The 16,358-nt window shown below is 55.0% G+C and overlaps 6 protein-coding genes across 6 annotated transcripts; 2 read left to right on the top strand and 4 right to left on the bottom strand.

The window, feature by feature from the left end:
- Positions 1-73: 73 nt before the first annotated feature.
- Positions 74-788, top strand: B0H18DRAFT_1081282 (uncharacterized protein; the record flags this gene model as incomplete). Its single annotated transcript, XM_048031369.1, has 6 exons — positions 74-141; positions 199-297; positions 329-441; positions 499-560; positions 593-697; positions 750-788. 6 exons carry the CDS (start codon positions 74-76, stop codon positions 786-788), a joined length of 486 nt encoding a protein of 161 aa, XP_047901558.1.
- A 225-nt stretch (positions 789-1,013) lies between these two features.
- B0H18DRAFT_24659 (ATP synthase d subunit) lies at positions 1,014-2,131 on the bottom strand. Its single transcript, XM_048037271.1, has 6 exons — positions 2,021-2,131; positions 1,921-1,960; positions 1,634-1,860; positions 1,435-1,539; positions 1,298-1,379; positions 1,014-1,233 (listed from the first exon to the last, which is right to left on the bottom strand). Exons 1-6 carry the CDS (start codon positions 2,048-2,050, stop codon positions 1,196-1,198), a joined length of 522 nt encoding a protein of 173 aa, XP_047901557.1. The 5' UTR covers positions 2,051-2,131; the 3' UTR covers positions 1,014-1,195.
- Positions 2,132-2,335: 204 nt separating this feature from the next.
- Positions 2,336-5,168, bottom strand: B0H18DRAFT_968533 (uncharacterized protein). Its single transcript, XM_048043511.1, has 10 exons — positions 5,027-5,168; positions 4,288-4,323; positions 4,128-4,234; positions 3,771-4,066; positions 3,668-3,719; positions 3,478-3,614; positions 3,152-3,421; positions 2,851-3,128; positions 2,674-2,795; positions 2,336-2,612 (listed from the first exon to the last, which is right to left on the bottom strand). Exons 1-10 carry the CDS (start codon positions 5,098-5,100, stop codon positions 2,572-2,574), a joined length of 1,413 nt encoding a protein of 470 aa, XP_047901556.1. The 5' UTR covers positions 5,101-5,168; the 3' UTR covers positions 2,336-2,571.
- A 309-nt stretch (positions 5,169-5,477) lies between these two features.
- B0H18DRAFT_968530 (aquaporin-like protein) lies at positions 5,478-7,654 on the bottom strand. Its single transcript, XM_048043510.1, has 8 exons — positions 7,632-7,654; positions 7,532-7,574; positions 6,589-6,963; positions 6,408-6,534; positions 6,346-6,355; positions 6,181-6,272; positions 6,067-6,128; positions 5,478-6,012 (listed from the first exon to the last, which is right to left on the bottom strand). The coding sequence occupies exons 2-8, from the start codon at positions 7,558-7,560 to the stop codon at positions 5,751-5,753; spliced, it is 957 nt and encodes a 318-aa protein (XP_047901555.1). The 5' UTR covers positions 7,561-7,574; positions 7,632-7,654; the 3' UTR covers positions 5,478-5,750.
- Positions 7,655-10,981: 3,327 nt separating this feature from the next.
- Positions 10,982-11,463, bottom strand: B0H18DRAFT_968520 (uncharacterized protein). Its single transcript, XM_048043509.1, has one exon. The coding sequence runs from the start codon at positions 11,285-11,287 to the stop codon at positions 11,042-11,044; it is 246 nt and encodes an 81-aa protein (XP_047901554.1). The 5' UTR covers positions 11,288-11,463; the 3' UTR covers positions 10,982-11,041.
- A 26-nt stretch (positions 11,464-11,489) lies between these two features.
- Positions 11,490-12,088, top strand: B0H18DRAFT_968518 (DAD family-domain-containing protein). Its single transcript, XM_048043508.1, has 2 exons — positions 11,490-11,858; positions 11,918-12,088. Exon 1 carries the CDS (start codon positions 11,512-11,514, stop codon positions 11,737-11,739), a length of 228 nt encoding a protein of 75 aa, XP_047901553.1. The 5' UTR covers positions 11,490-11,511; the 3' UTR covers positions 11,740-11,858; positions 11,918-12,088.
- Positions 12,089-16,358: the final 4,270 nt, after the last annotated feature.

Below are 16,358 nucleotides of genomic sequence, written 5' to 3'. Positions count from 1 at the left end.
CAGAGGCGGTCCAACTGTGCGTCCGCTTCGCTCTTCCGGTCATTCTTTTGTCTCTGAAGCAGGGACTGCCACCATGTTCTGTCGTCCAGTCAACGCAAACGAGTTGGAGCGGCTGAAGAAGCGCTTCATGAAGCTGGACAGGTATGTGCGGCCGTTCATCACTTTATACAAGGCACTCAGACTGCTACGTGTCTACAGTGATGGCTCTGGATCAATAGATCGCGAGGAATTCCTCCAAATCCCTCAAATCGCCAACAACCCACTCGCATCACGACTAATTGCCATCTTCGATGAAGAGTACGTGCTGCTGAGTTGTTCCGCACCTCAGCGCATCAATCTCAATTCCCGATAAACAGTGGAGGGGAACGGTCGACTTCCAGGAGTTCGTCGGTGGTCTCAGCGCATTCAGTAGCCGAGGAGGTCGAGAAGAGAAGCTGAGATGTATGCGTGCGCCCCTCATGATCACAGTTCTTGGTCGCTCATGTGTTGCCTGTACAGTTGCGTTCAAGGTCTATGACATGGATCGAGATGGTTTCATCTCGAACGGCGAGTTGTTCCTCGTGCTGAAGATGATGGTCGGAAATAACTGAAGGACGGGCAACTACAACAAATCGTCGACAAGACGATAATGGAGGCGGACAAGGACGGCGACGGCAAGCTCAGTTTCGAAGAGTTTGTCCAAATGGTGTCGAATACAGTGCGTCTCGCGCGTCGACCACATCCCTTCTGTAACTGACATCTGCTGCCAGGATATTGTAAAGCAAATGACGCTAGAAGATCTGTTCTAGTGCAGATCAGTTGTATGTTCTGGTGTACGTTAGTCATTTCCATTAGCTCTATACCCTAGTGGTCTCCGTGTCTCGCTATTCTTCGCGCATCGTTACGGCTCATGATCTGCAATGTCATTCATGTCGCACTGGATCCTAATGACCATTGGTCAGACGCCTTTGCTGTTCGCTGTCCCGTGTAGCCAGTATCGCTCACAGCAATGCCGAACAGGGAAATGCGACTGGCAGAGCCGTGATCGTCCACGATGAAGTGACTGTAGCTTCGCGCTACCAGATACTGCAACCACGCCGACATCCGTTATCCACGATGGAACAGACAGACACAGGAGCATAACGAGGTGGATAACCAATCTGATGTGCGCTATTTGCGGCTGCGACTTCTATTGGTAAAGCATCGTAGCGACAAATTACATGAGCGAGAGGTCGCCAAACTTCTCCTTGTAGCCTGTACAGAGCGTAGCATGAGTATGAGCAGCGAACAGATGTGATCGCGGAACATTGGTACGTACCCGGCACGGACCACTTGCCCTTCTTCAGCATGGTTTCGACAGCCTCGACAATGCGCGGGTGCGCCTGGCCGACCTCCTCCGCCTGCAGAAGTGTGAATTCGCGATGCATAAGACGTAATGCATGCATGAGCACGTACGGTGAGGTCCTCGAAAGGCCGTGCATCCTCGATGTTCGCAAGGGTAGCCTGGAGATCCTTCAACTCAACATCGATCTTCTCCGTCGTCTCCTTCGCCTTCGCGACCTGTTGTTCGCAGCGCGATGACACGGTGACACAACGCAGAGGGCACAATGCCATAGTGAGCAGTGCTTCTTCAGACTGAGTACGCGACACATACCGCCTTCGCCTCGAATGCCTCAATCGCCTTGAGCTGCGTGCTCACGTCGTAGGTGATGGGCTTGAACTCGCTGAGGAGCTTCTCGGTCTCGTCGACGATCGCCTTGTTCTTCAGGATGGAGCGGTAGTGCGCGAGGTCGACCGTCGTGGGCTGCGCTGCAGCCTGCGCGTGGATGCGCTGGGCGTCCGCGTGCCGCTTGCGGAAGGCCTGGAGAGACGCGACGGTCTCTGGTTGTAGATGTGTGATTTAGCTCGACGCAACGATCACATTCAAGCAAACATACTGACCCTTGGAGAGACCAAGAGAGGAGTAGACACGGGTGAAGTCCTGTATGACGTGCCATCCATGAATTGGAGGCATAACCGAGAAAAAGAAAACACGACGTACCACCGCTGCAGCGGCTGCTTTTGAGGCCATGGCAAGCTACACAACGCTCGATCAGCAGATAGCAAACGGAGCGGGAAAGCGAAGCAGCCTCACAGAATGAATGGGGGATCGTGGAGGTCGTCACGCAGGCCGTCAAGCTCTGTCCGAACGTCGCCGGAAACAGCCGAGAAAGTACGGGCGCTTCTGCCCGGGTCCTCCCGTGTGCGCGACACCCGACCCGCTCAGGGCCGTGTTTATATTGTACTTAGCTGTCATACGGTTGTAATGGGACCGGTGTAGGAGAGGCGACACAAGGATGGTACAATTGTACTTGATCACCATGGTACCATTGTACTTGATTTTTCTCTCCTTGCTGTGCTACATTCTATGTTCAATAGTACTGCTGCTACGAAGTCCAGATACCAATTGCAACACCTCTTCTCTTCTAGTTCCGAACCAGTACAACAACATCAGACAAACGTCAGGACGATACAATTGGTACTACTTGAACATTAAAGTGTGTGGTAATACAGTATGTTGTCGTTATGAAGGTGCGAGGCTCGAGGATGGGACTACAGGCCTTGCTTGACGGCCTGCAGGGCGCACAGCGCAGCTAGAAAAGGCATCAATAAGTGAAGGCCAATAACAGACAACCACTGCGCGACATGGCATACCTCCTGCACCACTCCCATCCTTGGCCAAATCGATCTCAACTCGCTTCTCCACCGCTTCTCCGACAAGAGCACTAAGTGATGCACGGAGACGAGTCTGGAAGTTAGGGTAGTGTTGAATCAAACTGCAACCGAGACAGTGAGCCGTGGATTTGTGCGCATGCTACTGTCGTGACTTACCTGCCATCGACACCAATGATGATGTTCTCCTCAGGCTCGGGTGTGCCTCCACCAAGTGTCGCGTGTCCAGTCTGTACAAGCACCGCAGCGAGCGCAGTACCGCTCAACCTTGCCGCGCGGTTCGCCACCAACGAAGCTGCCCAGCGGACAGTCGCCGCATCTCGCAGAGAGACATCCTCAGGCTCGAGCAGGAGTCTCTGGACAAGAATGCCACGGATCCGCTCGAGGCGCGAGAGGTCCTGGGGACCCAGCGCCTCCACGTCCGTGAAGTGTGCACTCTCCCATCGGACTGACCGTTCACCTTGACCTCAGTGTCGCGCCCCGACTCCCACGCCTCTTCGACCTCACTCATGACAGCGGTATCGAGGCCGTAGTGCGTGTTCAGGGCAACGCTCGCCCTACCATTGAACAGAAGCGATTTGGGCGCAGCGTCGACGAGTGCGAGGAGGATATTCCGCGTGATTTCGCCGAGGTACATGCCCGAGATGAACTTCTCGAACGCTTGATAGCGCGGGTTGATCGACTCGCGGTCCAACTTGTTATCGTAGGGCGTCGTCGGCAGCTTCGTGCGCTGTCAGATATATATTATGTCAGAGCTGGTCTAAGCTTCGTGAGTGCCTTGCATACAGTGTTGTTGAACGCGCCCCATTCCGTGTTGATGATCATGTAGCCGCCGTCCTTCCGTGCTGGAGAGTCACCAAGCTTCGTGATGTTGTCGACCTTCTCGACGTACGCGCCGTTGGTACCGGTGCCGAAAATAGCACCTTGTGAAGAAGCTATCTAGTCGGATGTCATCGATTATGTATACAACACATACCGAGAAGACACGATCCGGCGCTGTATGCTCGCGAAAGTAGCGTACCGACGGTCTGGCGTAAACGTCAATCAGATATTTTCTTCGAGGCAGTTTTGGCACCTACATCGTTTACCAAGGCCACACAACGGACGTGTAGATGTTTCCTGTCGAAAGCATCTTGAAGGAGACGAACGACATCGTTGCCGACTGCGTTCTTTGCTGAAAATCCCTTCGTCCACGTGAGGATCTTGCCCTGGTTCAATGCGGTCTGCTCAACCGGGAAACTGAAGGTAAGGCCTAGCGGCACGGCAGGCGCAGAGATGGTATCGAAAGGATTGGCGATATCATGTGAGGGGCTGATCGGACCGCCGACGCTTGAATGTTCCGTAAGAAACGCGTCGACAGAGTCTGCCAGATAGTCTGCAAAACGCCAGAAACATCAACACCACAGATAATGATGCCATGGACTGTTCAACTTTACCGAATAGCACAGAAGCTTCACCCGTCTTCAGTGCTTCAGACACCTTGTATTTCTGTTGCTTCATGGAGAACTCATGGTTGCCGAGTAGCGTAACCTCGCAAACTCGTCTCCAGAGGTCGGTCAGGGTATCATCGTCACATCAAGCAGACTTGGGGCCTACAGGTTCGTTCCTCCGAGATCAAGGGCTAGAAAGGTGCTGAAACCGCGTCGTCGGTAAGCTATCGGGGTCTGCTCTGCACCACACGCGATATGCACACATGGCTGCTCCACCGAAGTCTGTATTCACTTCGTCGACCATGCTGTTCAGAGTCGCGTGAAGAAGCATCCTTGCACGCATGTGGCTCGCACACGACCATGGATGCGATCACATGCATCGCGACACAACTGGACTGGCGCTCTTCTCCCTTCTGTCGGAAATTCGGTGCGCATACGCGAATCGATCGGAGAGCGTGGTCACGAAGAATATCAGGGATTTCCGAGAAAGGCACGGCGGGTGATCGACCAGTGAAGCTACGTAGTTAGACCGAGCTGCCTTTCTGGGAGCGCTGGTCGCGGAAGTAGACCGGGTCCGCATGAGAACGGGACGATGACAGCGGGGACGCACGCTCCGTTGCGATCCGCGTGCAGCAGCGCAGGAGAGGGTTTGACACGTAGCAGTCGGGGAGAACATGCGCGCGCAAAGGACAGTGGTGAGGAAAGTGAACTCACCCAGTTTCTGTGCCGTTCGGTACACCCGTCACAAACGTCGGCTACCCGTCCTAGATGAGCAGAGATGTACGCGCAAATATACGCGTGGAAGCATACATCAGCCATCGGATGTTATATTCTCCCAGTCCAGCGCGAAAGTCCTCGAGGAATTGCTTCGTGATTTCGATGAGCCCATCCTCTCGAGGCGGAACTGCTCCTCGATGTCGTCTAGTATCTTGCGCTCCGTCTTCACGGACGCGCCATATAGCGCAGCCAGCTTGGTCATGAATGGGGGGCAGGGAGGAAGAGGGATGAGATGCGGGATAAGCGTAGAGTAGCCAGGTGTGCGCGAGAACGACTGAGTACTGAACGATCCATCTCTTATGACATACGCGACTCCGTCACGTGCCTAGATCGCCCTCCGATCTCTATCCAAGTCCAGGAAAGGCTACAGAGTCTGGAAAGCCGGCGGCTCTGCGCCCAGTCGCTCTGCGTCTCACCGGAGCTACCACCCGGACACGCCTGAAGGAGACCTTGCTCATTCCGCATTCTAGGCATCGGAATGGTACCCGGCATGAGCGGACCAAAGGCTGCGGAACGACATACAAACCATGATACTATTCCACGGGAACGGCCACCGTCACTTGCGGTGTTGGCTTCCGGTGAGTTTCCATTTGGTTTCCATTGACAAACTTGGTAGCCATACAGATATAATGTAGGAAAGGTGCTAGTGATACATTGTGATGAATGCCAGAAAATAGATGTTGTCACAGGCCAGCGGGCACCGTTCCATGAGTATAATGTATAGTACTTTGCATGCCCCGTTGGCACCTGATTCGTAGCCCGGAAGATCTGCTTCATTCATATGACGGCGGTCGAAGTAGACAGTCCGTGGTTCGTTCCCAATTACAGATATCCAGATGATAGACAGCGCCCTCATACCGGGCTGTCATTGACGCGCGTCCGGCCATGCGAGGTAATATTCGCGGCACTGGCGTCACCATTCGCGCGCGCAATAGCGTCCTTCTCACGCCGCGAGGTATCATCGGCAGCATTGCCTGGGCGCGACGATCCCGACCGCCTGGAGGAGCGAGAGCCCGAACGGCGGCCAATGGGAACTCCGTCCTGTAGCGGCACGACGGGCGACAGGGTGTGGTCAGTCGTGTCTTGCCCCGGAGTCAGGCGCCAGTAACGGTTCCTACATTTGACTGTGGTCAGAATGTATTGGCTAGCCGCAGGGGAAACCACTTACTGCTTGAGGATGATGAAGAGGGCTGCGCCGAGGAGTGAACCAAGACCGTCGCCCACCCAGTACTGTAACGTCGATCAGCCCATCGCGGTATATCATCACGCGCATAATACTTACAACCCAATGTGTCCCGTAAGGAAAGCCTGTGACGACCGCAGGGCCAAAGGCACGAGCCACATTCATACCAGCTCCTGTATAGTACCGCCCACCTTGATACGTCAGACGAGCGTCGCAGAAGCGAGAGAAAAATTTCTAACAGGTGGCATGCGAACAGTGTCAGACCAATGCCGACCTAAGATGCGGTGTAGAGATGGTCGATACCGACTGGCGAGCAAGCGACGCACCGGCGCAAACGGTGTGACGCTGTGTTTCTCCGCCGCCAACATGAGCACCGCGAGCACGAGAGCGGTGGTGATGAACATCTCGATGAATACACCTTGCGCTGGGTTGATACCGGGCGCAAGGAACGTGCTGCAGAATCACGTCAGAATCAACCAGGACTCCCACAGAGAAAAGGGGACGTACACTGATTGAAGTGTTCCAGGAGTCAACGCAAGGACAAGTGCAGCAGCGACGATGCCGCCCAGTAGTTGTGCTATGCAATACAGCACGAAGCGGCACGGACCAATAACGCCAGTCAGGAGGAGCGCCAAGCTGATGTTCGGGTTGAACACTCCTCCACTGGCGCGGTAGAAGATCCAGACAGAGACGAGGAGGCTGAAGCCCATCGAGAGGGAGATATACATGACATGTTGGACATCGGACGTCCCTGCTCCGGAACTCGACACTGTCTCTTCGTTGGCCGCTTGGATGCCGCCGAAGGCGAGGAGAAGGAAGGTGGTTGTCCCGATGAACTCCAGGCACGCTGCCTTGAGATCATCAAGCCAATTCGCGAAAGTCCTACAGTGAATGTTGTTCTGTTCATGCTTGCTGACTTCGTGTCGGTCGTGATGTTCGTAGAGTTTCGTAAGGGGCGAGGGAGAAAAGTGCGATCGAGGGCGGCTGACAGTGTCAGCCGGGGACGACGAGGTGAGCAATAAAGCTCTCTCCGCTCGATCGGGACGTGGAGTGCTCGTCACGATGAATGCTGGACACCACGCCATGAGCAGGCCTCCCCGCTCTACCCGACGCAGACAGGGGCGGCGGGAGCACTGTCTGGCGTCCTCCTGCCAATCAGCCTTCATCATATGACATAGACGCGCGAGCGGCTCCTCACCTCGCTGCAACTCGCTGCCGCCATCCTCGCATGCGGCGGCACGCCAGGGACCACGGATGCCTAGGACTGAAGACAGACGTCAGTGCGAGGGGAACAGCGTAATGTTCCGGTCGATAATGCGACGGGTGGTGCATAGAGCGTTCGATAAGCTCCTGACCATCTCATTCCACACAGAGGAACATACTATACCTGATGAATATGCTCGTCGTCAATTGGCACCTGCAGTACCTAACACAGAGAGCATATGCATACGGTTCTTCGAAGTTGCCACTGACAGCCATGCTACTAGGTCACACTGGTAGTATGTAGTACGGCTCAGAGCCTGTCACCGCACCGACACTTAGTGACTTACTAGGCCGTCACGCAGGTAGCATCCGCGTAGACTCTGCTGGCTCGATGAATGCACTCTTGGCGTGAGCGGCCCGTAGCAATTCGGTTTAACAAGGGTGGTGTGGTTGGTTGGTGGTTGGTGAAAGAGAATGATAACGCTCGCATCCAGAGCTGTGGCTGTGGTGCCATCAAGATGTGGCTGGAGATCTAAATCGAATCGGAATCGACGACGCTGGCCAGGCGACTGAAGCTCTTCAACCAACTCTGTGAACGCGTGTCGGGTACCTCGTATTGGCACGATCCAAACGGGCCCGAGCAAAAAACCACACTTTATTGGATTTGAGGTGCAGTTGTAGCAGAACGGTCACCAGACAGGTGGGACTTCCCCAAGTGCGTGTCGTGAAGGGGCATTGCCGTTTAGGCGTTGACGCGGTCCGCATTACTTAGACCCTTCAGCGTCGTATCCTCCAGATGGCAATTGACGGAATAGTAATCTTGGACTCTACAGGGTAGGTCTCGCCGTATGATCATGTTTGGCACAAGTCTAATCGAGGGACAGTCGTCCCATTATACAGTCAGGATTCCGCTCAACATCGGCGGCGTATCCTCTGCTTCACATTGAGGCAGTCAACGACGCGCTCTCTAACGCACCGAAACCCGAAGATGTTGACCCAGTGTTATACGTATCCGGGTTGAGCATTGACACGCCGTGTGCCTGCTGCCACACCAAAGTAGGGGACATGAGGATCCTCTGCCCCATCAGTGGCGAAGGTAAACTCTATGGTCTGTTCCTCTTAACGTAAAGAACTCATGGTCTCACAGTTGACCCACTGTATGCCTTCGCGTTTATGGAGACGTTCGTCGACATCCTCAGGGAGTACTTCGGATACATCTCCGCTGAGACACTCAAGGAGAACTTCGATATCATTTATCAGGTCAGTCAGGGTCCAGCATACCCTGCAGACATGTCTCAATTGTGCGGTTTAGCTTCTTGAAGAAACGTTGGACGCGAGTGGACATCCCCTGACAACGTCCCCGAACGCACTACGGGACATCGTGCTATCGCCGTCCTTGCTCAACAAGGTCCTCTCTGTCGCAGGCGTGCCCGGTCTTGCAACACCCTTAGTAGGCCCACAACCGTTTGCATCACCAATTCCATGGAGGAAAGCCGGCGTGCGCTATAACAATAATGAGATCTACTTCGATGTCGTGGAAACGCTGGAGGCGATCGTCAACAAGTGAGAATTCCTTCCACCCCAACAGTCTCCTTGCTTGAGCTTATGCGACTTGACGTCTCGTTTTATAGGAACGGTACTCCGGCATCCAGTCATGTTTGGGGCCGCGTCGAATCGAACTGCAAGCTGTCAGGTATGCGTCATCCGCTCTGCCAAAATGCCTTCGATTTACGCACTAATTGCAGGGACGCCTGACCTCCTGCTCACACTGTCGAACTCAAAGTCGCTCACGGAATGCTCATTCCACCCATGCGTTCGGTACGCTCGCCTAGTGGGTTGCCCCACTAATCCATACTCACCTTTTCTCTGTAGGCTCTCGCGATGGGCCCGTGACAAGACGCTATCGTTCGTCCCTCCAGATGGCCGATTCAAGCTCATGGAGTACCGTTACGCACCGACGTCGGCGTCAACTATGCATCAGATAGCGGTACCGCTGTCCATGCGTACTAATGTCAAGATCGAAGAGCATGGCGGTATGTGTCGTGTCATTTCATATCGCCCAATGCAATTGATAAAGGGCGCTGCTCCAAGGTACACTTGACCTTTCCCTCACATCGCGCCTGACAACGCGCGCGATGGAGAATGTGGTGGTTGAGCTCTACCTGGGAGAGGGTGCTTCGGGTGCGAGCTGTACCGCGTCACATAACGATTCATGGACTTTCGAGCCGAGGAGTTTGGCAAGCATCCTATTGATACCTTGCCAAATGCCGGCTGACCCTCAGACTCCACAGAGCCTGCGCTGGGAGCTTAAGAACGTTGCACCCTCCGCCACATACACATTGCGCGGGACGTTCGCATCGACGTACGCCTTACTTCGTGTTAGCCTAAGCTTATACTGACCCGCTTCATCAGTGTCAAGACTCCAAGGCCATCCCGTTCGTTCCGAGTACGCTTCGACATCATGCAACACAGCTTCTCGGCGTTGAAGATCGACCAGCTCAAGCTGACCGGAGAGCTATACAAACCATACAAAGGAATGCGGCCCAAATCTTTTGGAGACATCGAGTGGCGATGGTAGTGCGAGACGTGGATCATGCATGCTGCTAGTTCACAATTAGCTCTCAAAATGAGTGCGGTATGGTTCTGTGCACAACAGGACGCAATCATCCGACAAGAACTCTCTAGGGTGGCTGTGTGATATGGGTCGATGGGAGTAGGGTGCATTAGATGTACTTTTAGTATCTATGAGATGTGTAGCGATCGGAGCTGTCCCAGCCCGCACCAACATGCGATGTAAACCCGGACACACATGACAACCACGCACGCCCTCTCACAGGCCAATGCCCGCCGTGAAACGCTGGTGTCTCTGGATGACCTTTTCCCAGTCCAGCACATTCCAGAAGCGCTTCATGTACTCCTCCTTCCCCCACACTCCGTACTCCGGCACCCACGCATGTTCGTGCACGGACACGCAGAACAGCGGGTTGAGCACCTCGCCGATGTTCGTGATCTTCATCTCATCGTTCGCGGGTGGCTGCGGCAACAAGTTGCCATCGGGGCTATACATGGTGTTGATAGGGCCACGGCCGAAGGCCGACCTCGCAACGGCAGAGGTGCTGAATGTCCTCGACAGCGGTGGCGGTGAGGTCGACAGCGGCGATTGTGATACACTGGAGACTGGTGACGATGCCGCGGACGGCTCAGCCGACTCTGTACTGGTCGCAGGCTCCCTTGCGGGTTGAGAGAGCTTCAGGCCCCGTGCAATGATCTCGCCGACGACCCTATCGCGTCCTAGTGGGGTCTGGCCCGCCCGGACGAGGAGCGTGCCCGCGCCGAAGATGGGGTAGATGGCGATCTGGCCGACATTGTCCACGACGCAGTATAACCAGCCGGAGGAGAACATGCCGAGGACAGCTGCGCTGAATTCTGACTTGAACTGCTCGAGGCTGCCGAATTGCCTCTGGAACACGGAGAAGAGGTTGTTAGGGTTCTCTGTCAGAGCTGCCTCATTCGACTTCGCGGGTTCTGTTGGCGGTTTCTGACAAGACACGAGCGGTTAGACAATGAATCGAGGGGACGACAGAGTAACGCACCATGGTCTCGAGGAAGAACGAGTTGTTGAGGGCTTCGCAAGCGTAGTCGAACTCCAGCACTTTGTGAGGATCACGAGCTGCCTCGATCACAGTCTGGACAACACTCTTGTTCTCCAGCACGGTACCTGGTCGCACATGAGTACCTAGGACTGAGTAACAATAGGTTACACAGACGCACCTCGGATCTGGTCGTTCAGTCTCTCTAGGAGACCATTCTGGTAGTCCAGCGCAACGACCTTTAATGCCTCCGGTGACATAAACTCCCCAAGACCATTCTCAATCGGATATGGCAGTCCTTTCCGCTCGTGGTATTTCCTGGACCACACCCAGCGACCATGTCTGCACGCTGGCACGAGCCGTGCGGCACCGCGAGAGCTGCTTGCGCTTAGCCGAAGACCGAGTGGCAACATCCCTTCTATGCAGACTCCCACTTGAGACCCCAACAGCGATTTGAAGGAGAAGCCGGGAACGCGAGGGACGAGGAGGTGTAAACGCGAAACTTTTTGGACGCGGACAGGACGCGCTCGCCAGCGTGACTGCCCGATATGGCAGGCCCAGCTTCCGAGATCGCAGGACCGCGCAGTCCACGTTGACGGCGGCAAGCCCGCTCTGAGTCTACGCCCATCTCTCCGCCATGGCACCCAAAACAACCCCGTCGTCGGCGAGCACTAGCTCTGTCCAGTCCTTACTAAAGTCCTACAAAGAAAACACGTCGTCGCGGCTGAAACTCATCGACACGTTCCTGCTCTTTCTCATGCTCTCCGGGATCATACAGTTCGTCTACTGTGTCCTGGTGACGAACTTCCCGTTCAACGCGTTTCTTTCCGGGTCCGTGCCATTTCTCTCCAGCACTCCAGTGTAGGTAACTGAGAACCGCCTTAGCTTCGGCAGTTGTGTAGGCCAGTTCGTGTTGACTGCGTCGCTGCGGTCACAGGTCAACCCGGCGAACCGGGCAGAGTTCAAGGAAGTTTCACCAGAACGGTACGTCTGCTAGACAGACCGTTTCATCACCAGATATACTAACATGCCCGATATCGCAGTGCCTTCGCAGACTTCGCAATGGGCTCCATCGTCCTCCACTTCTTCGTGTACAACTTCCTGGGCTGAGTCTTCTGCCATTGCATTGCGCTGGCACACTCCGAGCACATGGAGACGGACAACGACTGAACGGGATGTATTGTTACAAGGCGCCGTCTATACATATGAGATAGACCTCCGAGACAGTCCCAGTGAGGAGCGAACGGTGCGACGGTGCGACACGGGGAATAGCGAATCGACGGGGATATAGAGCATCAGGCAGGGGCGCACGCATATAGTGAGACAGCAGTGAAGGAGATCCCTGCATGCTCAGTCGCGTTTCCGTTCGAACGACGATGACCTCTGCCGACGACCTCTTCAGAGTGAGACGTGAGAGCATGACAAACGAGACGCACCCCGAATATCACCACAGCGAAGTCAAACACATATTCGCCTGCATGGAATGCCACCTCAGTCTGTGTACACCGTCGTCTCCCGCTGGTCTACGCACCGAACTCCAGATAAGACCGGAGTATTTCTGCAAGAAGCGACGCGCGATGAGCAACACGTTTGCCATTGTGACGACGGGGGTGGTACTCACGCCGGATGTCCTTGTTGGGCACATCAGAAAGCTTGGGCCTATCCGCAGCTCGTGAGTCAAAGTCAATATGCGAGACTCTGAACGCACGTTAGGCCCGTCGTCCGCCTGATACCCGCAAGGAACGCGCTCAAGAGCACAGCGTCGAAACAAAGGTGTGTAAGCGTTCCAAACATGGCGTGTTTAGTCGTCAAGCTCGTAGAGTTGACGTGGATGACCGATAGGTTATGCGCGAACGTTAAGAGGGACGAGGCCTGCGTCGTACGATGGATGCGAAGAGAGTGAAGCAATCTTGCCACAGCGCGGCTGAGTGGCCTGAGCGCGCGATGTCACTTATTCGGCCATGGTACGGACACGAGGCTACTGAACGCTGGGCGCCTCCACGGAGCGCGCACGGGACCAAATCTGCGAAACGCGAGCTCGAGTCACGGCTTTCCGAGAACTGTAGACGAATGCACATAAGACATTCAAGGAAGTATTTGAGTAATATATGGTATCAATAATGTCAAGCACGTAGACAGTGATATCAAGGATCTGAGTCTGGAAGATGCAGGACATATGTACCATCGTTGTACAGATCGTGTCAGCCCTTCAACTTCAGGAACGGGTATCGAGTCGCTGATGTACATTGTCCAGTTTATGAGATTCGAGCCATGGAATCAGATAGTCCCACACGATGATCGCCTACCACCTTCGCATGTTCAGGTTTGAGAACATCTCCTGGATTGGAGTCGGCTGCGGCTGCCAAGTGTTGAAGTCAAACCCTCCAAAAGGCGAGTTGGCGTCCCCGCCCCCGCGGGAGGACCCACGCCCATGGTGACCATGACCATGACCATGACCATGGCCTTGGCCCTGACCAGGCCACGAGAATTGCGCAGAGCCACCAAACTGACCACCAAAGGGGTTCCAGTCCGGCATTGGGGGTGCAAGGCTGTTGGCCCAGCCGCCCTGCCCGCCGAAGGCATCCTGCTGAGGATTATGGTTGTGGTGTCTGCCGCGATTGGCCTCGCGGCGGCGCGAGCGGCCGTCGTTCTCGAAGCCGGGATTCGTGGCGTCGTCGTCGCCGTTATCATCGTCGTCGCTGCTGCTGCCGTCATCGTTGTTGTCGTCGATGTTGACACTGACGGCGAAGGACTTTCCACCATCGTTTCCGTCCGCATCCTCGCCATCGTCGTCATCGTCGTCGTCGGCTTCATCGTCATCGTCGGCTTCATCGTCATCATCATCGTCTTCGTCATTGCGCCGATGACCGTGCGCGCTATGGGCCGGCTGGTCCATATCACGGATGCGAGGAGAGGGCGCTGCCTGATGACGGCCCCCGCCAGACCGATTGGCAGGCGCGGCGGAGGCAGCCGACACTTGCTGTCCACCCTTGCGACCTTTACGGCGCTTGTCTCCGCGCTTAGCCGCACCCTGAGGAGGTGGCGAGCCGGTGGTGGACGGTGGGCTCCGTCGTCCCGTCCCGTGAGCAGTCAAAGTCTCGGCTGTGCGAGATGCACTATGAGATGCGGAATGCGCGTGCGATTTACGTGTAGGGCCCGGGCCGCGTTGAGAGTCCTGATCATTGGAATCGTCGAGATCTACGAATGTATGAGGATTCGCGTCGGCATATTAGAGTGGACAAGGATGAAAGGCTGACCTGACGACTCGATCTCCGGCTTCAGATCCTTCCTATGCCCCTTCTGACGTCCCTCCACATCCGCAGCGGCATCCTGCAACTTGCACACCACGAGCTTGATGTTCTTGGGATCGGTCTGCAGGCTGTCATAGTACTGCTCCAGCTCCTCATCGGTGCTGACGGTGACTTCGTCCTCGTCCTCATCCGTGTACTTGACTGCCGCTGCCTTAGCAGGGACGTGGAAAGGGCCTCGACGCGATCCACGAGCTGTCGCCAGGTCGGCTGAGAGGCGAAGGCGACTTTACGAGTAGTCTCGCCGAACGTGAGCTTGATGTTGTACTGCTTCATTGTGGTGGGTCGGCCGTTCCACTGAAGGTACCGAACAGCTCTTATACCTTGGTGCGGTGCTGTGCGCGAGACCGAGTACAAACTGCGGGATGTCTCCAGCGCCGCAGCGCCCGCTATATGCCACAGGGAAACCTCGTGGTCATCACCGCCTCCGAATATAAATATATCGTATGCATAACAGGCGTCTCCAGCTACTTACTCGCCCTTGTTTACACGAGTTGCCGACGCCTTGTGTTTTGTCCTGGTACCTGTATGGCTCCAGGTAAGCACTTCGTATTCGCGCATACCTGCAGAATGCAACCCTATGTGTTGGATAACACGAAAGATTTTGCTGGTGGCTGATGGTAGTGAAGGCGCATAGCTCCGGGTCGTTGTGTGTAACTTCTGGAGAAGCACTCACAGCATCCTCATGGACGAAGGCAATTGCATAGCACCAGCAGGCACGTTGCACGATAGCAGAGCTGGAGGAGTAGCCATATTCCGCCGATGAAGTCGATTTGAAGAGACCGGACACCGCCCCTGCCAGAAACCATGACAGGTCAACCAGGATCTTTGGCTGCCCACCTCGCAAGGGCGCAAAACGTCCCAAAGAAGTCGCTGAGATGCAATCATGCCCTAGGCCGAAAGTCCCCTCGTGCGCCAGTGGAACCACAGGTGGGAAATTGTCGGCAAGGTCCTCCGGTGGACAGCGGACAAGAGCGGACACAGTGCGGGTGTACGCTTCCTATGATGATCATATAGCTGCGGAAATCCAGACGTTGACTGAGATTGGACTTCCCCAGCAGCTATTAGGATCGCTTGCACAGGAGAAGACACAATCAGAGAGCAGCTGTTCATGATCCGGCATAGACAGAAGGATCAAGCTTCAAGGTGCAGCGCATGGGCGAGAGCTGTGACGACTAGCAGGGTTCCGGTATGATACACGATGCATAAGACGCTCTAAGACCCGGGCTGAATACTCGCAGTCGTTGAAATGGAAGAAGGGTCTGCATCACAGCCATGGACTGGATGTCGAGATATTGGGATGTCATAGTACAGATGCAGCAGCGGAACGAGTTCAGGAAGTTGATGATCCATGTTTGGCCATCTTTGTCTCAGCACTGCGGGTGCCACAGTCGCGTGACCGTGACACCACGTATATCGAGTATCTCAACCAATGACCATCTCAACCCTTTCTACAACCTTTTCAGTCAGTTATCGGCAGCACTTGCGAATTACGCTCCTCAGGCTGGGCCGACTGCCACTCCGTTCGAATCAGTCGGAAGTGATGTCCATGCTGCTACTGAGACAAATTCAATCATGGGAATAGTAAGGGGGCAGTGAGTGCAATTGTGCCGTCTCCCCTACGTCGTGATCTCAACATGAAATCACATATATTGTGGGAAACAGTTTCAAGCCTGTGTCTTCATCTGGTACGACTTGGGAGTGTTCAGCTGCAGCACCGTCTTCAGAAACTCTCCAGGTCAACTTGTCGACTACTGGACGGACTTTAGGCCGGCCCACTCCAAGCCCAAAGGCGGCTTCGATAGGGTTGAACCCCGTCAAGCGAAACATCACTGCCAGTGGGTGCTTTCGCAGTGCCACTGCGACTCATCCGACTCACTCTGATCCATTGTCAGAACACATTTGTCGTTGTGGGTGGCTAGCGGCCAACATATTACTCGGGCGGCCTCCAGCCCGCCCGAGTTGTGGGCGCCGACTCCCGAGTGTGAATCCCAGGTACACAGATGTGTCACCAATGATTAATGGCCACTGGTGGGCGGACATAGTGAATTGAAGTTGACGCTCTGCGCTGATAAGCAGATCATTCGTAGGAAGCGAATCTGCGGGCACTCGAATATAACTTGGGCAGCGTGACTATAATAGACGGCGAACATCGGGAGAGCGACTGCACACCTCT

This window comes from Fomitopsis serialis (assembly GCF_022376445.1).
Source record: "Fomitopsis serialis strain Sig1Antser10 chromosome Unknown B0H18scaffold_1, whole genome shotgun sequence".
In the NCBI taxonomy this organism is placed as follows: domain Eukaryota; kingdom Fungi; phylum Basidiomycota; class Agaricomycetes; order Polyporales; family Fomitopsidaceae; genus Fomitopsis; species Fomitopsis serialis.
Note: the sequence above shows the minus strand (reverse complement) of the source record. Positions and strands in the feature narration are given on the sequence as shown.